At 49.2% G+C, this 20,800-nt stretch overlaps 1 protein-coding gene across 1 annotated transcript in view; it reads left to right on the top strand.

Moving 5' to 3' along the window:
• The window catches only part of ACO1 (aconitase 1), a 61,512-nt gene extending 42,124 nt beyond the window's left edge, over window positions 1–19,388 (top strand). Inside the window, exons 12-21 of the mRNA XM_059656491.1 lie at window positions 825–960; window positions 1,696–1,780; window positions 2,575–2,731; window positions 3,863–3,987; window positions 5,534–5,638; window positions 6,520–6,662; window positions 8,383–8,530; window positions 14,567–14,689; window positions 17,533–17,718; window positions 18,541–19,388. Of these exons, the coding sequence (XP_059512474.1) occupies window positions 825–960; window positions 1,696–1,780; window positions 2,575–2,731; window positions 3,863–3,987; window positions 5,534–5,638; window positions 6,520–6,662; window positions 8,383–8,530; window positions 14,567–14,689; window positions 17,533–17,718; window positions 18,541–18,654 (1,322 nt within the window). The 3' untranslated portion in view covers window positions 18,655–19,388. The remainder of the gene's footprint in view (window positions 1–824; window positions 961–1,695; window positions 1,781–2,574; window positions 2,732–3,862; window positions 3,988–5,533; window positions 5,639–6,519; window positions 6,663–8,382; window positions 8,531–14,566; window positions 14,690–17,532; window positions 17,719–18,540) is intronic.
• The last annotated feature ends 1,412 nt before the right edge of the window (window positions 19,389–20,800 follow it).

The raw sequence follows: 20,800 nt of genomic DNA, 5'->3' as shown, positions 1-20,800 counted from the left end.
ATGCAATTCTGATTAAGTAGCTAACATTTGCATCCAGACTTTTGTTACTGTAAGGTCTCTTTAAGTTTCCACATTTCTGAGCCTCCCCCACAGTTCCTGTGGAGCTGCATGTCCATGGATGATGGAGTTACAACAGCCCTTTCCTTATGCGCTGGACAGTGCACAGGAAAACCAAGGAGTCAGCTGTTGCCAGCTAAGCCGACCAGGCTCCTCCAGAGCAGTCACCAGCGCGTCTGTAGCTTTCTGTCTTCACAGCCCTCTCCTCATTTCTTCCTGCCTCTGGTACAGCCTCAGACAGCGCACCCAGGGCCCCAGGGCCCCTGCAACGGGCTGTGTTTGTGGAAGTCTTGTGGCCCAGGAGCTCCTGCTCTTCCACTTTAAGACATTTTTACATCTAGACCGACTGTACGCCTCACCAGCCAGTGCACCATTCAGATGCTTTAAGAAGGGCCCTTCCAATTAGAATTTTCATCCAAATAAAAGATATTTAGAAAGATTGCTCTCCCTCCCCAAATTAAAAACTCATTTTGTAACATATCCCTAAACAGTTTATCGCTTAAAATACACACACACACACACACACACACACACCTCTTTCTTCACTTTCACGGCCGCTTTTGAGTTTACTGCACACATGTGAGTGACTTGGGCCAGTGAGCTTTGCATTTCTAATAAGCTGCAGAAATAGCAGGAAGTGCCCACAGGAACGGGGCTTGGTCTGGCAGGGGCCGGAAATGCAGACTGAAGAGCCAGTGTCGTTCTTGAATGTCCCCGGTACCTAGAGTAGGCGGCCACCCACATGTGTCTGTGTTTACCGTCCACAGGCTTGTTAGCCAAGAAAGCCGTGGACGCCGGCCTGACCGTGAAGCCTTACATCAAAACCAGCCTGTCTCCTGGGAGCGGCGTGGTCACCTACTACCTGCGGGAGAGCGGAGTCATGCCTTACCTGTCCCAGCTGGGGTGAGGAGAGTTTTCTTTTACGCCGTTGCCTTTGTTGTGTCGTCTTCCACATGTATCTTGCTGGGTCACCTGTAACTGACGTAAGCTCATCTGATGGTATCCAGTTCCGTAGTATTTTGTCAGATGGTGAGTGACCTTAAACCCTCGCATTCCCACAGAGTAGGACCCTCGATTGCACTAGCGGTTCATCGTACGAAGGTGCCCGCGAAGGGCAGTGCAGGGCAGGGGATCCAGCCTGTGCGGTGGTGGGTGCTGCTCCCGCCCTGTGCCGGGGGCCAGCGTTGGTTCTGCCCTGAGAGCTGCCCTTTGGTTTGAAAGCATTGTTACCCTGGCTAAGATGTTCTCTTTCCTCGGGTACTTTAGTTATTTGTCTCCAGATACAGTTTCCCCAGCTTCCCCGTTATTCCTAATTCGGATGACAGGTTTTATTCATGTGCATCATACTAGTCAGAAACCCTTAGGAATAATATATGATAAAAACAGTGAATAGAGCAAGAAGTGGCATATCCGATTTCCACTTTCACTTAGACTTATTTTTATAATTTACTCAAAAGGGAGTCTAATGGAATGATCTAGAATGGATGAATAATGTATGAAAATGCTCCGGGAATGAACGCGTTAAAGCAGCGGCACTGTCCCAGGCTTGTTTCCGGAGCCGCTCTCCTCTTGAAGTCAGCGCTCTGCGGGAGCTGTTCCAGCAGAGGGCGCACTGAGAACTCTCCCTTGTGCTTCCAGGTTTGATGTCGTGGGCTATGGGTGCATGACCTGCATTGGCAACAGCGGGCCCTTACCCGAGCCTGTGGTGGAAGCCATCACGCAGGTAACTAAGGGCCTGTGGGTCTTCAGAGCTGTGGCCTCTTCTCCTATGACGTGTGACCAAAACACCGGTCATTTCAAGAAGGTTTAGGGAAGCAGGGGATGGGGTTAGATGTACGGCCCTTGAAGTCCAGCTGAACTTACTCGTTAGATAACCTCGGGCAAGTTAACGAGCCTCTCTTTACCTGCATGGCCACGACTGTACACTGGAGGTGGTAAAAGCACCGTTTCACAGCCTGCGGGCATTGAGAGGAGAATGGACATCAAAGACAGTGTGGCACCTGGACACAACTGGGAATGAATGCAAGTTCTGACTCCAGATTGTTTAATCTGAAAACTGGTTCCGAGTCAGAGAGGTCTCCACCCACATGAATGTAAACTCACTTGCATTGGCTTAGGTTTTGTCCCATAACTTCTGCAGCGTTTTCAAATACCATTAGGTTTGCTTTGCGTGAACTACAGAATCCATGTAAGTCAGCGTGGCTGCCTGTAGCTTTAACTTTTGGTCATCCCCACCTGTTCTCAGGCCCCAGGCAGCAACAGAACTAGGACGTTGCCTCCTGACCTACCTGGCATCTCCTCATGAGCAGAAACCAGTGACCGTGTCTCTCTGTGTCTTTTGACACGGATGGTCTCCCCCAGGGACACCCCCGGGCGCTCTCCTGTAGAGGAGAGGACCAGGGCCAGGGAAGCTTGAAGAGCTACATCCTGGCGATGGGAAAACTCAGCAAATGGCCTAAAACGAGCCGCCGGGGCAATCTCGTTTCCTGTGACCCGATTCCCTCTCGCCTCACACAGGGAGACCTTGTCGCTGTCGGAGTGCTATCCGGGAACAGGAATTTTGAAGGTCGAGTCCACCCCAATACCCGGGCCAACTATTTAGCCTCTCCGCCCTTGGTGATAGCGTATGCAATTGCTGGGACCATCAAGATCGACTTTGAGAAAGAGCCACTGGGTAAGACTTGGTTTATGGGGTTATAATTTTCCCCCAATGAATTTGAAAATAGAATGGGAAGAGAACTAGTGCTTTCCTTAGTAAATAATGAAGCCTAGAACTTCCAGAGGTAAGATGACAAGGGAGGAGAGTCTTTTCTTTATTCCTCAGCACACAGCCAGACATAACTGAAATAAAGAAGGTGACAGAAAAGAAGTGCAGAGAGTAATAGAGCGCTTGCTCTTCTGACAGCTTCTCCAGTCCCCTTCTCCATCTCCTGCTTTAATCTAATGATAGGCATTGCTTACATATGCCCTCTGTGGGAACACCTTCAGACAGTTTAACCTCCCCAGATTCAGAGAAAAGGATGCTTTGTCTCCTTACCTCTGGTTTTCTTGCTTCCTATCCCCCTTCTCAATTCACTGTATGCAAATTAGATTATATGAAAACAATGCCCTTTCAGCTGACCTCTAGGAAATCATAACTTAGCGGCACAGGTGGGACTCATTATCTGTGTATCCCATATGCGCAAATTGGCCTGCTCACTAGAATGTATTTTATCCCCCACGTCAATGCTCGTCATGCTTCTGAGGTCATTCTCAGGCGCGCACAGAGCGGGGAAACCGAGTCACGCAAGGTGCACCTTCTCAGCGGAAGTCACACGAGGCAGCCCCCGCCTGCTTACCTCAGCTGTCGTCCTGTAACTGAGTGACCTGTTCACGGTCTACTCGTGCCAGGGTGTTTGCGTTGTTGTGCTGCCTGTAGGCGAGGCCACTGTTTCAGGCCCCCAAGTAGAGTGCGGACGCGCTGCCTCCTGTCCCTGAGCCAGCGAGCCTGTGAGGTGTCTGGTGCTCGGTAGGCTTCCTCAGGCAGGGAGTTCGATGTTAATGCATCAACAACATCTATTAACTAAGGCGTCTATAAACGAAACACATAAAGCCAGGTTCTATGCTGACCAGCTGACCGAAATGTTGTGGCCGAGGCTCTGACACCTGCCCTGTGTTTCCTCGGGGCCGTGATTTAGGGTTCACCCTGCAGTGTCGGCATGGACTTGATAGATAGAACTACCGCCAAGAACAAGACTCGACTGTGTGGAATAAAGAAAAAGGCTGTTAAATGAAGTTTTCTCATTAATAAACATTTCTCCCCCAGGGGTGAATGCAAAGGGACAGCAGGTGTTTCTGAAGGATATCTGGCCAACGAGAGAGGAGATCCAGGCGGTGGAGCGTCAGTACGTCATCCCTGGGATGTTCAAGGAGGTCTATCAGAAAATAGAGGTGAGGGCCCGCCCGCCTGCCCGCCCCTCCCCGCCCTGAGCGTCTGAGGGAGAGCTGCTCCTCTGTGTCCTCTCTGCAGACCTGGAGGCTCATAGGGGCAGAACCGGTTCATTCATCCCTCTTCAGAGAGTAGGGAAGTGGCTCTCAGTCATTTTTCTCCTGTGACTCACAGTTTTACAAACCCCACACTCCCCAGATGTTCCAGGTTGAGACAGGTGGACGGGAAGAAAGGCCGCAGGTTGTGAGTGAGTCCCAGCCAGCTCTCCATCGCTCTCCCTTTCTCAGACCCCTGGGCTGCGGCGTCCCTGTGGGTGAGGACCTCCCCCAGGTGTCACTGAGGTGGAGTCGGTTGGGGGAGTGCACCTCTCACAATTATTTGGATGCTTAAGAATAAATAAATAATCAAACAAGCAAACAAATAAATAAAAGCCACTCAGTAGAAAGCACCAAACTGCTTAAATAAATGAAACTCTTTGAGCGTTTTACGAATAGGGATAAAATGTATGGGGCTTAGTGTTGTCTGTTGAGACCCTTGGATGTTTTTCCTTTCCCCGCTTTCTGTGTTAAGCTGACTCACAGACTGCTGACAAGGGCTTGGGTTTGAAACAAGACAGCAGGCTGTCTGAGGGCCAAGGGGCTGTGCCCTCCCCCCAGCGGCCCTTGGGAAATGAATGGTCTGAGGGAGTTTGGTGGGCATTGCATGAAATGCATGCATTCAGAGGCTGAGCTAATGGACCTGTGGAGAGATTTCAAGCTAATTTGTATGCAAAGCAGCTGTGGTTGGCTATCCAATGACCATGTGACTTGGAAATCTACTTCCCCAAATCTTCAGAGAGTAAATGATTTCCCCTTCCGTACAAATCTGGATTATTTTTTCTTAATTTGTGAGTATATGGATTAGTTATCTCTTGCTGTACGACAAATTACCCCTAAACTTCGTGGGTTAAAACAGCACGCATTTATTATCTCACAGTCTGTGGGTCCACGTGTGGCTTAACTGAGGGCTCTGCCTTCGCAAGGCTCCAGTCAGAGGTCAGCTGGGGCGCTGCATTCGTAAGGGCACTCACGCGGTTGGCGGGATCAGCGCGTCAGGGCTGCTGGACCAGGGGCCTCAGTGCCTCAGGACCATCAGCCAGAGGCCTTGCTGGCGGTCTCTGCCCAGCTCACAGCCTGGCAGCTGACACCATCAGGGCAAGCAAGTGAGGAAGCAGGAGAGGCTGAGGGACATAGAAGGCAGTCTCTTCATTACCTAACCTTGGAAATGAGTCACTACGTTCAGCCCACACTCAGCAGGGGGGCTCCCTTTAGGGTGTGAGTCAGGGGTGGGGGTAGCTGGGGTCCTTGGGCTGCCTGTCATAGTGCATATGTGCTGTTAAGTTATTTAGCATGGCACTGTCTTCATGTAAAGGAATTCTTTTGTATGACTAGAATAAGAATGGTTTTTGTCCTCGTAGCTCGCATGTGTGTTATATGTTTATGTGTTGAATTTTCCTTGTGATGGAATGTAATTGGATTGGCCCTTTTTTTCTCTTTTTTTTTTCTACAGACTGTGAATGAAAGCTGGAATGCCTTAGCAGCCCCGTCAGATACGCTGTATTACTGGAATCCCAAGTCTACCTACATTAAGTCACCACCATTCTTTGAAAACCTGGTATGACTTTCTATTTTTAACAAACTGAATTCTTCAAAAGGTTTCTTTCCTTGTAACATCTACTTTATTATCGCACACTCTTGTTTTCACCACCTGTTTCATTCAAACCTCCACAAACCCAAGCAAATGCCCTGAGGGAGGGTTTGGGGAATCTGGGAGATTGGCTGGAGTGAGACCTCAGTTTCCTGCCAGGGCTGTGTGTGGCTGTGTAGAGACTCCTGGGGATCAGATGCCACCTGGGCGTGGTCTCGGGGAAGTCCGAGGGCTGTTCCAGGGAGCATCCAGGCCTACCATCCTCCCTCTGAGACCCGCCCAGACAAGGCGTCCTTGCTGCCCAGGGTGGGTCCCCTGGGGAGGGAGGGGATAGAAGTCAGAGTTCTGTGCACGTGGAGAGAGACAATGCCATTTGCAGCTGCATCCTGTTGCTTTGGAGGGGTCAGGGCCAGTCCTTCTCCCTCCCTCCAAGGGTGAGATGTGTTTGGAGTAAAATCACCTTACTTTTCTGAGCACCCCTGATAAAACTGAAAAGAAAAGAACACCCTAGAATTTCCTGTGCACTGATTAGGGCTGTCACCTGGTTCAGGTCCACAGAGCTCCACGCTTGAGACTTCCCTTGTGAACTTGTTGGAGGAAACCTGGCCAACTCTACCTGTGTTCTTTTTTTCTTTTTAAATATATTTCTGTTGATTTTTAGGGAGAGAGGAAGGAGAGAGAGAAAAAAATATCAATGAGAGAGAATCATTGATCGGCTGCCTCCTGCACTCCCCCCACCAGGGATCAAGCACAAAACGCAGCGCATGTCCCCTGACCGGGAACTGAGCCGGCTGCCTCTTGGTGCATGGGGCACACGGGCTGGGCTGACCGGTTGTGTTCTTCGCTAGACATTGGAGCCGCAGCCTGCTAAATCTATTGTGGATGCCTATGTGCTGCTGAATTTGGGAGATTCAGTAACAACTGACCATATCTCTCCGGCTGGAAACATTGCAAGAAACAGCCCTGCTGCTCGCTACTTAACTAACAGAGGGTAAGTGTGAGTGAGGTGGGAGCTGAGGACCGACCGAAGGCGGCAGGGAGGGACTAGGCCAGCATTGCTCTTCCGCCTGGTCCCATTGGAAGCAGACCGTGGCTCTTCACCGGACCCTGGTGCTTGGAAACCAATCAGTTTTTCTGTTTGCTGCTTCGAAGCTTCTATGGGTGAATCCATCAGCAGGTGAACCCTGTCAGGACGAGAGGGGACAAACTTTGAGCAAGTGTTGTGCGCATTCGGCTCAACTATCATCTCTGCCCCCGGCTTGCCAAGTAGATAAGGCACAAGGGTCTGCTTTTAACCGTGGCAGAGCCTGGCTGCACTTGAACTGCTCAGTGGAAACATCACGTGAACTGCATTGCTGTTCCCGGTTAAGACATACTCTTTACAGAGAACTGCTTCTAAGACTGGCAGTTCACGCACTCATCAGCAGTCCTCAGTCATGCACCGATTTAATTTTAACAGGTACTGCACCAGGGTTCTCTGCTGTTAGCTAGTAGACCCGTATTAATCAAAGTCGGTCCCGACTCTCACTTTCCGTGAGAATCATCTGGGGAGATAAAGACTCCTGGTTCCCCCCCCACCTCCTGAATCAGTTTCCTCTGCGATGGGGCCCAGAGCCAATTCGAGGAGCAAAATCCAGCACCTTGTTTTGATTGGTGATTGGTGACCTCTTTTGAGACATGGACTCTTTAGGGAACTGAGTAAAAGCAAATATAATACCTTCCCAGGAAAATGCACGTATCATAACATCTTGGATATAATTTTAGTTGCTCCTGAAACCCATCTATCGGTTCTCTCAGTCCTCAATATGATCTAACCTTTAAATCACTTTAACACTCACACTCATTTCCCAGCATTTTAAGGTGCGGCCCAGTGAAGGGGTGGGTCTCTGTGTTCGTGGTAAAATGTTGTCTCTGACATTCTGAAGTCCCCCTGACCGGTTTCTCTCTGATCTCAGGACAGGGAGGGATAGCTGCTCTGCCTCCTTGGCCTGCTCTGGTTTATATCTTAGGATCTTGTAAATCCTGCTGCCAGTTGTGTGTCTTCCCTTTCAGTCCAGTTCCTGATAACTGGGGGACAAATCTGAACCCCCTTCTGGTTAGCTTTTGGGACCTATTTTATGTTTCCCCCATTTTGGGCTCCACCTGACCCCTGACCAACTTACTTAGATTATTTGTCTTTACTTCCTTTTTCTTACCCATTTATTTTTAAGCCTCACCCAAGGCTATGTTTATCGATATTAGAGAAAGAGAAACATCGATGTGAGAGAGAAGCATCGATCGTTGGCCTCCCGGATGTGCCCGGAGTGGGGATCGAACCCACGGCCCTTTGTACAGGACAACCCTCCAACCAACCACCTGGCCAGGACTTTCTTACCCATTTTTCATATTTTAATTTTTGTGAAACTTTAAAGGCTTCCGTACTGAATAAATTAAATAAATACTCTTATTAGAGTTCCTCCTACTTTTCTACCCAGATTTATAAGACGGAGGTTGGCCTGGGATAACGTTTAGTTCCACCTTCCACCCCAGATGGAGGGTGGGGATGGCACCTCCCACTGCCTCAGTTGAACTATGGGAGCAGCTTGCTGCCTGGGAGGGCATTCTGGGTAGATGAGAGGAATACTGAGGTTTCTGTTTTCCCCTTCTGGGTGTAAGTGAAGGCCATCTTCACCCGCTCACTCAGCCGGCTCCCCTCCCTCTTGCCTTGGCAGCCTGACTCCGCGGGAATTCAACTCCTACGGCTCCCGCCGGGGCAACGATGCCATCATGGCTCGGGGCACATTTGCCAACATCCGCTTACTAAACAAATTTTTGAACAAGCAGGCACCGCAGACGATACACCTGCCTTCTGGAGAAGTGGTGAGTATGGTGACCTCGCCTGGCCCGGCTGCTTGGGTGTCTACCCGGTCGGTCACTTTCCTTCGCTCTTAGCTCCTTCCCTGCCCCTCCTGCCCCTGGCTTCCTGCGGTCTCGCCAGGTGTCCATGTGGAGTTCATCAGTGAGGGGGACGCCCTTTAACCTGGGAAACCTCGTCCTGCTCAGTGGTCCTGCCTTTGGCTTGACTAAATCTGCTTTCCTGGAATCGACCTTCCAGAGCCTTTGAGTGAAATGCACGAGTTCAGAGTGTTTGAGGGGGGATTCAGGGTAGGGTAGAGGGTGTTAACCTAGAAGTGCTGCTTTAGGACTGTATTGGCATTTAGTTGAGTTCACCAAACCAGGAGGAGAGAAGGAATGTGGAGGCTGGCTCGGGTCCTACAGGGAACCCGTAGGTGGACCTGCCACAGTGGGATTGTCTGCTGGAAGGCCTGAGAGAGACCAGGAAAGCCTGCCCTGTGAGTCGGACAAGCCGGGTTCAAGCCCCAGCTCCACCTCAGACCAGCTGTGGAGCTCCCAGCAATGCATTTCCCTCTGAGCCTGAGCGTTCTTACCTGTGAAGCAGAAATACTGTTCTAACTACCTCGCAGGCTCTGAGGCTAAAACGTAAATGGCGGGACATGTGAAACAGCTAGTCTGGTGTCTGGTCCTCGGTGTCACCTCCCTTCTCAGTGAATGTGGCGAAGCTGCTGGAAACAGGCGAGGCCACTTGAGAAATAACCTTCCCAACCTATTTTAAAACAATAACAGCTAACATTTATGTAGAACAGCAGTTCTCAACCTGTGGGTCGCGACCCCTTTGGCGGTCGAACGACCCTTTCACAGGGGTCGCCTAAGACCATCCTGCGTATCAGAGATTTACATTACGATTCATAACAGTAGCAACATTACAGTTATGAAGTAGCAACGAAAATAATTTTATGGTTGGGTCACAACATGAAGAACTGTATTTAAAGGGCCAGAAGGTTGAGAAACCACTGATGTAGAACTTACTATGTCTCGGTACTGTTCTGAGCTGTTTGCATGCATTGTCTAATTTTAATACTCATAACAACACTTTGAAGTGGGTACCATAGTTACCCACATTTTAAACTGGGAACCACGGCATCGAGAGCCCCTATATCCCTAAGGCCACAAGTAGAGAAACTGAGTTTAAACCCAGGGAGCCTGGCTTCGAAGCCAGTGCTGTTTACCACCACGCCCACTGCCTCACCTGCAGCTGATCATGTTTTTGTAAAGTCTCTTCATAGACAGTCACGGGTCACCAGGACCAGCTCAGAGCCAGAGCCCAGTAATGTTCAGTGAATCAGGGATAATGAGCAAACTATTCGATGAAAAAGATACAGTTAAATGGTGGGATGCGCAAGAGACCGAGGGGAGGCCTTGCGGGCGGCGGCAGACATCGGGGCCTCCGGGTACTGACTGTCGCAGTGAACGTCACTTATTTGCGAGCCCCACCATGTCAGAACTTCTAGCCAGATGTTCAGTGCCTCTTAAATAAGGAGACAGAAGCAGAGAAGGACGGACATTTGAGCCAATCCTTGAACTCGAAAGATAGACCTAGGCCAAGGACAGGAAGGAAGGGAGAGAAAACAGATAATGCGAAGAATAGAAGAAAACAGAAAAACACATTGTTTCTTCAGAGTGATGAGATGGTTTCCTGTTGCTATAAAGCAGGGGTGGGGAACCTTTTTTCTGCCAAGAGCCATTTGGATATTTATAACATCATTCACAGGCCATCAACTTAAAAAGCAGCCTGCTGAATTTGGTCAAACATCTAATTAACTCACCCTAGCGCCTTGGCAGGGCCAGACTAAATTGATTTCATGGGCCAGACGTTCCCCACCCTGGCTGTAAAGTAATTAGAGGGCAAGAAAGAGTTCTTTGAATTAAAAAAAAAAAATCCCTAAAAATTTCACAGGAAAAGTTGGTTAGTTGAAAAAAATCTCTCAAAATATAGAGCAGAAAGATAAAGGAGAAATTAGAGAGAAACTGAGAAAAGTAAAGACTGAACTGAGGACGCCCAACATCTGACTGAACAGAGGTACTGAAAAGAGAAGAGAGGAGATTATCACACACCAACAGAAGGGAAAGTCTCGACTGCCAGACCGAAGGCTCCAGATTGAAAGGGCCGCTGGGTGCCCAGCAGGGTGCCTGAAGATGGCCTGCGCCAGGCACGTCCCCGGGAAGCTGAGATCAGCAGAGGTCTGGCCGGGGCAGCTCAGTTCATTGGAGCATCATCCCTTGCACCGAAGGGTCACGGGTTCCATCCCTGGTCAGGGCGCATGCCTACGTTTCCGATTCCATCCCTGGCGCCAGTCAAGGAGGCAACCGATCGATGTTTCTCACATCAGTGTTTCTCTCTCCCTTCCTCTCTGTCTCTGAACATATCTTCAGGTGAGGGTTAAAAAAGGAGAAGATCTAGAAACTCCCGGAGAAGCTAAAACAGGTTATATACACTATGCCGGAGATCAGAGGTGCCGAAGCAACCCTGGGAACTTGGACTGATTTCTCCTTTACAATCCTGTCCTTCACACCCTGCTCAAATGAAATTAAAGCAGTAGCACATTCAGATACTCAAAAACTTAAAAAATATCCCTCAGTTCCTGTCGCAAAAAGTGTTGCTGAAAGTGTTCCACCAAAATAGAGGAAGGTGTGGGGTGCAGGAGAAGGCAGGGCTGGGACTCCCCAGGATGCGGGTGGAGGAGGGCTCCTCCGTCCTGGGAGGCACCCGGGAGCAGTGCTGGACTCCAGGGTGCAGCCCCCTGAAAAGGGCTTTTAGGTGATAAATTGCCTGAGTGTCTTTAGAGGAGATTTGTACTTTAGGCAGATCGTTTGGGGATTAATTAATGGGTAGGAACATAGAAACAGGTTAGCACACACACACACACACACACACACACACACACACACAATGAAAATTATTAATTTCAGTGAAAATTGTTTTTAAGCTGCCAAGAAAGCGAAGTCATAGTACATTACCTGACTGAGCAGTAAATAGCATTTACATAATCATAATGCAAATACCAAGTATTGACAGACCAACCATCTGACATCACTCTATCGGGAGGTCGGGGGGAGGAGAGGTGTAGAGGAATTCTTGGGAATGGTGCTTAAGAGAACCACATCCTCATCAAACTAGGGAATGTGATGAAACTGGAGAAATGAAGAATGGACTGTTGAAACCTAACCCCTAGGAGTTCTAGAGGCACAGAAGCACGGGAAACCATGTTGGCTTCCTAGGAGAGGGAGCGTGCAGAGCTCGCACGCTAGCCTGGTTAGCACTCAGCATGGCTCCCAGAAGATCAGTCAGGAGACCGAATCCGGAGCCGCTGGGTCCCCCTGACCTTGGGTTTCGTGGCCTGCTTTGCCGTGGGATGCTCAGCTTTGCAGTAGTTTTGAAAGCACATAAAACTCAACTCCCACATTCTTACTACCCAACGCTGGTAACAGGTATTTCTGAAAGCATCCGGCAGGATGTTTCTTATTGGTCTTTGAAGCAGTCTAGCTCAGTGGTCGGCAAACTGCAGCTCACGAGCCACATGCGGCTCTTTGGCCCCTTGAGTGTGGCTCTTCCACAAAATACCACGTGCGGGGGCCCCTTGAGTGTGGCTCTTCCACAAAATACCACGTGCGGGCGCACATGTACAGTTCGATGGAAACTTCGTGGCCCATGCGCAGAAGTTGGTATTTTGTGGAAGAGCCACACTCAGGGGGTCAAAGAGCCGCATGTGGCTCGCGAACCGCAGTTTGCCGACCACTGGTCTAGACTATTTGGTTGGACAGAGAAGGCTTTTACTATTTTTGTAAGTTTCTCTATTCACAAGCTCTGTCCAGCTGCACATATACAGACTTCCACCCAGATTTAGCTAAGGCTGCGGGGAATTAACCACAGGCTCCTGAGGTCCATCACAACAGCAGTTTGTCGAAGCTGGCTTGAAGGTTTGATTAAACGCCTTTCCAAGGGAGCCCTCTCTAGAGCAGTGGTTCTCAACCTGTGGGTCGAGACCCCTTTGGGGGTCTAACGACCCTTTCACAGGGGTCGCCTAAGACCATCGGAAAACACATATATAATTACATATTGTTTTTGTGATTAATCACTATGCTTTAATTATGTTCAATTTGTAACAATGAAAATACATCCTGCATATCAGATATTTACATTACGATTCATAACAGTAGCAAAATCACAGTTATGAAGTAGCAATGACAATAATTTTATGGTTGGGGGTCACCACAACATGAGGAACTATTAAAGGGTCGCGGCTTTAGGAAGGTTGAGAACCACTGCTCTAGAGGGATTTTATTTTCCAACTTGGTAGCCAGGAACAACAGTTGTCACATCGCTCCACCACCAGCAATGACATCAGATGTGTCTGAAGTCTCAGCTCAGTATTCAGAGTTCCTGTGAGAACATATGAATCTACTCATGTAAGGTGTTTCTCATATGTACTGAAATATTTATCTTCTCCTGTCCTTTAATGCTGGGCCTTCACCCATCAACATTTCCACTCTCTCTACCTTGACCTCCATTGCAGAAGGGTGACTAATAGAAGTTTGCATTTTAAATGATTTCAGAACCTTACCTTCTTGTGTTTAGCTACCCTTCACAATTGACCATCACTGAGTCTCTGATACTGAGTTAAAACCCAGGGTTAGGTGGATTCTCTGTTTTTTAAAAGTTTAAAAATAGTTCAGTCAATGGAAGAGACAAAAACAACCTAATCTACTCTCCTTTTTCCCTGGATGCCTTAGGATTTGAATTTTTTCTAAAACACTCACAATCAACCATTTCAGTTAAGAGAATATCAACACTAATAAAAGAGAAAAATGGTAATTGGCGTACGAGCTACCCTTTTCATTGGCTAATCAGGGCTATATGCAAATTAACTGCCAACTAAGATTGGCAGTTAACTGCCAACAAGATGGCGGTTAATTTGCATATGTAGGCACAATGCAGGGAGGCGAAAGGGAAAGCAGGAAGAAGCCCCCTGCCACTGACAGTGATCGGAAACCCAGGGGGGAGCTAAGAGCTGGGGGGCAGGGCAAAGGCGGCCCTGCCCCCCAGCCATGATCGGAGAATCAGGTGCCTTTTCCGCCCTGGCCAGTGATAGCAGGAAGTAGGGGTGGAGCCAGCGATGGGAGCTGGGCATGGTCGAAGCTGGCAGTCCTGGGAGCTAGGGGTCCCTTGCCTGGGCCTAAAGCGAAGCCCACGATCGTGGGGCCGCTGCAGCTGCGGGTCCCCGCTGCCCGGGCCGGACGCCTCAGCCAGAGGCGTCAGGCCTGGGCAAGGGGCCAATCCTGCGATTGGAGGGTGATGGGGGTCAATGCCTGAGGGCTCCCAGTATGTGAGAGGGGGCAGGCTGGGCTGAGGGACACTCCCCCACACACACACCCAGTGCATGAATTTCGTGCACCGGGCCCCTAGTCTTTATCTATAAAAGGCTACGTGACCAGCTGACCTGTCGGTAGGGATGATGCTCACTGACCACAAGGGAGCAGATATCAACGCAGGAGCTGCCAAGCGACAGCAACTTTGCAGAGTGCCCTCTTGCACTGTGGGACCCCTCAGGGGATGTCGGACAGGCTAGGCAGAGGGACCCCACCTGCCAGAGGGTCCCCACTCACTCCGCAGACGACCTTTGAGCCCCCGTGCCCCCCCAGGTGCGGCTGGCCTGGGAGGGACTGCAGGAGTTGGCTCCAGGGCATGTCCAGCCTGTCTAGCCCGGTCCCGCCCTGCCAGCCACCTTATAATTAATTTCTTTTCAATGTGCATGAATCCGTGCACCGGGCCTCTAGTAAAATATAATTTGGTCAGTGTAGATAGATGGAGCTCATTGGGAATCTGTAGACTAGGCATCTGTAGACCATCCTGTAGATTGGCTGAGTTTTCCATTGGCTTTGCACTGACCTGGCTCACTGCAGACCTCTGACCCTGCACACCCCACCAGGTCTCCCAGGCCTGTGTCTGCACTCTGTGCCTTTGCTACATCTGTAATACCTCCCCTCTCTCTTCCTCAGCTTGATGTGTTTGATGCCGCTGAGCGGTACCAGCAGGCGGGCCTTCCCCTGATAGTTCTGGCCGGCAAAGAGTACGGCTCCGGCAGCTCCCGGGACTGGGCAGCCAAGGGCCCTTTCCTCCTGGTGAGTATGACATAGGGACATCCCCACGGGCAGCTGCCCCTGTGGACCGGAAGGGATGCTGGGAGGGGCCAGGAATCCATTCTGGTGCTTTACTCTCCACGATGTGGAAGAGCAGCTCCGAAAAGCAAGTGGTGTTTGTTCCTCCCCTGCTTCTTGGTGGACTGGCTCCCCTTCTCTCAGTGAAGAGCAATCTGGAGGTGAAATGGTTCCCTCAGACCAGACATATCCCGGAGCCATGGTCTTTGGGGGTCGCAGTAGAACAGCTGGGCGGAAGGTCTGTGCAGTCTCTGAAATCATATCCAAAAGTTTGTCTGTATGTCTTTTTTCTAAGGGGAAAGTTCCATGGTTTTCAAAATGTTCTCAGAGGTTGAGGACCCAAAATTTGTTTAAGGCCATTGTCCCCGGTGAACCTGAGGAATAAGCCAGGGCCGCTGCTGCCGACCTGTCTGCCAGGTTCCTGCAAGGGAAAAAGTCAGGAGCCTGAGCTTTGGGTAAACTCAGGAAAGTGCTTCCTACGAGGCTTTTTTCTGCCTGTGAAAGTCTCCTTAGACTCAGCCGGGAAGGACTCTCTCTCTCTATGCGAGCAGGACCCTCTGCAGACCCTTCAGCCTTTCAGGGCTTGACCAGGAGGTTTCCCCAGGGGCGGGGCCACACAGGCAGCAGAGGGCTCTCACCTCTTCAGGGACCGCAACAAAACCTGCTGCCGGCCTTAATCCTCAGGGCAGGTAAAACGGCTTAGCTGATGTCAGTGTAGATTACGTGTGGCTCGAGCCAATCAATGCACCTGGGAAGCCCTAACTAAGTGGTATCCCCAGTAAAACATGTGGCTGTCCAGCTAGCCCCAGACATCCAGGCTTCTGAAAATCTTTGAATATCACACACCTATTATTTTGGTTTTTTAATCAATCATTTTGTTCTGTCGGAAAAAGAAATGTTCTCTGATTATTTGGTAGTATGTCAGGGGTCTGCTCTTTTAGAACCTGCTGAAAAGAACCAGAGAAAAGAAGGAAGAGGTTTGAGGAAGGGAGCTGGTCGCTGACAGTAGTGCCAGTCAGTTGGGTGGGAGGAAAGGAGAACTGGCACCCAGGGGGCGCTCCAGAGTCTAGACTTCGCTGTAGAGCTGCTCTGAGTCCTGGCTGCCCAGACACCATGTCCTTCAATCTGTAGCTGCCCAGCCAGGACCACTCAGCAGTCTCCTGGGCTGAGTTCATGCAGAGAGGGTTATACAGTTGTGATCTGTGGCACTGACAGGCCTGTACAGCCATTTATACAGAACTAGGGACATGAATAGTGTGCATTTACAAAGATTTATATTCCGCCCCCCCCCCAAAAAAATAACTACATAATACATGTATCCAAAAATCCGTACAAAATATCTGCTACCCTGCAGAATCTGCCCTTCCTCCATAAATTTGTTGTTAAATTTGGAAACAGTCTTGGCCAGGTAGCTCAGTTGGTTAGAGTGTGATCCTGATACACCAAAATTTCAGGTTCGATCCCCAGTCAGGGACCATACAAGAATCAACCAGTGAATGCATAAATTAGTGGAACAGCAAATTGATGTTTCTCTCTATATATATTTCTCTCTCTTACTCTCTCCCCCCCCTCTCTAAAAATCAATAAATAAATTTTTAAAAATTTGGAAGCACCTGTGGGATTTTTTTTAAAAAAACCTGTGCCTGGATCTCATCCCAAGAGATTGTGGTTTAACAGGTAAGGAAAAAGGCCTTGATGTCAGGATTTTGAAAGCTTTCCTTGGTGATTCTAATATGCAGCAAATTTGAGAGCCACTGCTTTATAGCCATGCTTTATAGCCATGCTTTTCATGACTCTCTCTTCCTCCTGCCCACACTCCCTGCGTGAGAATCTGTGCAGTAGATCTGGGGTAGTGCCCGAGACTCTACATTTTAAAAACATTTATTTATTTGTATTAATTGGTTAGAGACAGAGAGAGAAATTCCGATTGGTTGCTTTCTCTATTTGCACTGACAGAGGATCCAGCGCAAACTTGGCAAATTGAATCGGGACGATGCTCTACCCAACTGAGCCACCAGGCCAGGGCTCTAAAATTCAACATTCTTAACAAGCTCCCTGAGGGACCCTTATGCAGGGATGTTCTTAGAAGTGTACCCTAGATATCAAGAGACCTTTTAGGGGTACCTAAATATCCTGTTACAGTTAACTAAATTTGGGAATAGGGTGTTTTAGTTAATCAAGTATCCTGGTTTATTGATCACTGCTGTATAGTATTGCCAGTTATAGATTGCCAGTAAAATGTACTTTATAGATAGCTTAATGTCAAGATTATATTCCATAGGATTTGATCCTTGAAGCAGGAAGTATAAAAGCACACAGTAGGTAATTCTTTACTCTCTTGATAGTATGTTCTATAAGTTGCTTCTCTGGTTAAATCTTCCATGTCTGCCAATGGACCTACAATCATAGCAGAATTGAAGGGAAAGAAATGATTTTCTTTATGTTGTTTTGTGATGTGGATTCTGTTACAGTGGAAGTTTGCTAAGAGGTGTTACATCACACAGTGGCTCAGTATTCAGACTGCCTGGGTTCAGAATACTGGATACTCCCCTGACGGCCTGGCCTGGTGCAGGGGGAATGAGAGCAGCCATTTAAGGGCTCACACAGTGCCTGTACTGTGTAGGCACTCACTGAGCCCTGACTGCTGTGCTATTTATAGCGAGGGGGTAGCGTTTAGTGTAAACGATTACTTTGTACTTATAAAGAATGTCGGTGTGAGAAGAGTTTTGACTTAGAGAGCTTTTTGATAAGTTTCTGTGTCTAAGGAAAAACTGGGACTGTGTCCCAACCCCTCTCTTGGTCCTCAGGGAATCAAGGCGGTCCTGGCGGAGAGCTACGAGCGCATCCACCGCAGTAACCTGGTCGGCATGGGAGTGATCCCTCTCGAGTACCTCCCGGGGGAGACGGCAGACACCCTGGGACTCACGGGGCGGGAACGATACACCATCAACATCCCAGAGAACCTCAAACCACGGATGAAGGTCCAGGTCAAGGTGAGCCGGGGCCTCTCCACGCCAGGGCCAGCTCACAGGGACCCTGTGTTTGTAATCCATCTTGCTAGAAGGAAACCAGTGGGATTTGGAAGAAGAAAAAACAAAGGGTAGGACTAAATTAGCCTCAAGAGTTTTACTAGCCCCCTTTCTACCTGCCTCACAACATATCACATATTTCTGTTTATTCATGGTTATCAGTTCCATTCATACCTCCAAGCCTTTCCCATTCCTCCCAGTTTCACTTATCCCGGAGACCAGTGGCGAAAGCTCGGGGGCAGGACATGACCTAAAAAACACCTTTTTTATGATAAGAATGTGAACAACAGACGCGGTCCCCATCTGAGTCTTACCCCAAATGACAGCTCCCTGGTGAGGAAAGGAGGAGATGCCCACGCCCAGGTCCCAGGGGGACTTCCCAGGCCGGGGTGAGGAGCTGGGCCCAGTGCCTAAGGGACCCCAACAAAACCTGCCGACCTGAGGCACCTCCTCTGCAGGGAGCCCTGAGAGGCTTGGAAACACTGTGGCCTTGGGAGGCCCAGAGAGGCCCTTTCTAAGTCTCAGATGCCTCTCACGTCCATCACTCACACTCTCAGTGCCGGCCCATGCGGATGAGTCGCTGGGGGGTCTTTTAAAATGCATCTTCTGAGTCAGCGGGTCAGGGGGCGGGCGGGCCTGCGGCCGCGCATGCCCCCAGGCGCTGCCCGTGGTGCTGGTGTCCGAACCCCTCTCCACGTGGCTGACCTGGGGGCCGGGCACACGCTCCTCCTGACTGAGCTGCCCCCCTGCTCCCGCCTGACTCTTCCTGGCTTCTTACTGTCGCAGCTGGATACCGGGAAGACCTTCCAGGCGGTCGTGAGGTTTGACACCGACGTGGAGCTCACCTATTTCCACAACGGGGGCATCCTCAACTACATGATCCGCAAGATGGCCAAGTAGCCGTTCCCTCGGAGCCCTGCCCTGGGAGCTGCCCCGGAGCGGGTGCGGGTGCGGAGCCACGGCCGCCGAGCCCCTGGGGCAGACGCGAGGCCCCTGCCGCCACAGGGGAGCTGCACAGAGCACTGGCGTCGCGGTGCCTTTCCTCCAGGCACAGGCAGCAGTCCCTACATTCTCTCTTTTCCTTCATCTGTGTATCTTTTTCTAGGGTTTGGAGGCTAGCATGGTGGAATGTCAGTAGTGCCAGGAAGAGCTGAGCGCGTCTTTAAAGTTACTGATCACAGAACGTTTTGATTTTTTACTCTTAGCCTGTTAGCGTTCAGCTGAACACAAACAAGTGTTCTCAGAAGGCGCTCCCTGTCCTCTCTGTGTTTCTCGGTTCTCCTCGGTTCAGTGAAACCTTCCCCTGCCTGTTACACCAGTGTTAACGGATGTGGGTGGACGGGAACTTTTGCACACTTCAGATCACCGTGGTGATTGCGACGCTCCCCCGCCCCCTGTCCTTCGGAGTGAATGGTCCGCGCGCCTTGTGGCCAGGTCAGAGGTGGGAACTTCTTGATTATGTAACTTTGGATCGATCACCATTAAAGAAATGTGAAGTTTTCTTTTACTATCTTTAAAATTTTTCAAAAGAAAATGTTGTTCATTTGTCCAGAGGATAACTTTGTTGGGAGGTGGTTTTGCAGAGAGACAGATATTTCTAATTTGAATAAAATGAAATCTATTTTCAAGGAAAACCTTTTGACTTTGGAATTGAATCCTGCTGTGTGTGTGGCTATAGTTTTGGGGTATTTAGAAGAGAGCGGATCTCAGACGTTAGCTTCCCAAAGCCTGGCTGACCTTCAGGTTCTCCTGTTTGTACAGCCGCGGCAGTGACCTGCAGGTAACCTGGAGGGGCTGAGGAACCAGCATGTTCTCTGCCCTGTTTGGGAGCAGACAAGCAGGTAGCAGGCAGGGTAGTGAGCAGGTCATAGCTTTGATTTTTGTGTCCTCTAGGTTTATCTGCTTATTTTTATTTCTGAAGTTGTTTCAGGGCACATGTCTCTTACTCTGTGTCAGCAGCAACAATAAAATATAGGCTGAAGTGGCTCAAACATCAGAAACTTACTTTCTTATAGTTCCGGAAGCTAGTAGCCCAAGATCAAGGTTCCAGCCAATTCATTTTCTGCTAAGTGCTCTTTCCTGGTGCGCAGGCAGCCACCTTCTGCTATGTGCTCCCATGGCCTTCGTCAGGGCAGGCACAGAGAAAGAACTAGCTCTCTGGTGTCTCTTCTTATAAGGGCACTAATCATATTAGGGCCCCACCCTTACAATGTCATTAAACCTTAATTAAACCTTCCTTTGAGCTCCCATCTCCACAGAGGCACACTGTGGGGTAAGGGCTTCCACATATGAAATTTGGAGGTACACAAACATTCAGCCTATAACAGGGCAAACATAGTCTAAAAGGACCATTTTCAGCAGAAAAATCACCCAAATTGGAGCTAAAAGGACCTATTACAGGTAAAGGAGCAGACTTAGGAAGGTCTGGTAACTTTAGCAGTATTCCCCCTACTATGTTTCCTAGTCAAACAGTTGGGCTGATTAGAGATGTCAGCTTTCTGAAAACCAAAGAGAAGTTCTGTCATCATCTGAACCAGCCCAGGCACTCCACCCTCCCCTGCATCAGCAGTAACAGAGCTACATCCAATGACTGTCTTCGGAGATTTTTCAAACCCTTTATCTAAAAGGTTTTACGAAAAAATATATATAGAAGACTAACATGAGGATATTTTCTTTTTAAACTAAAGAGATATTTTGTTTTCATTGTAAAACTGACCCATAGCCCAAAAAGAACGTTGGGAAAACATGAAACAGTACCAAGAGAGAAAAATGGGAAGGTGCTCACTAAAAAACTTCTATCCTCAGTAAAATTGAGGAGGAGAATTAAGAAGTGCTAAAGAATTCCTTCCCACTGAAAATGTGGAATAGGTGTTTTGAAAAATCCTGGTCTCCAAACTTGAAGAAGTCATGTTTTTTAAAATGAGTCAGCACTGATGTAATGTAACTCTGGCCTAAAGTAAGTGATAATTTGTTGGTCCACTGAATTGTAAGGTTCATCTTTTTGAGTTAAAATACTCCTCACACCTCTGTCCAATATCAGCTCTCA

This window comes from Myotis daubentonii, chromosome 11 (assembly GCF_963259705.1).
Source record: "Myotis daubentonii chromosome 11, mMyoDau2.1, whole genome shotgun sequence".
NCBI classification, from domain to species: domain Eukaryota; kingdom Metazoa; phylum Chordata; class Mammalia; order Chiroptera; family Vespertilionidae; genus Myotis; species Myotis daubentonii.
Note: the sequence above shows the minus strand (reverse complement) of the source record. Positions and strands in the feature narration are given on the sequence as shown.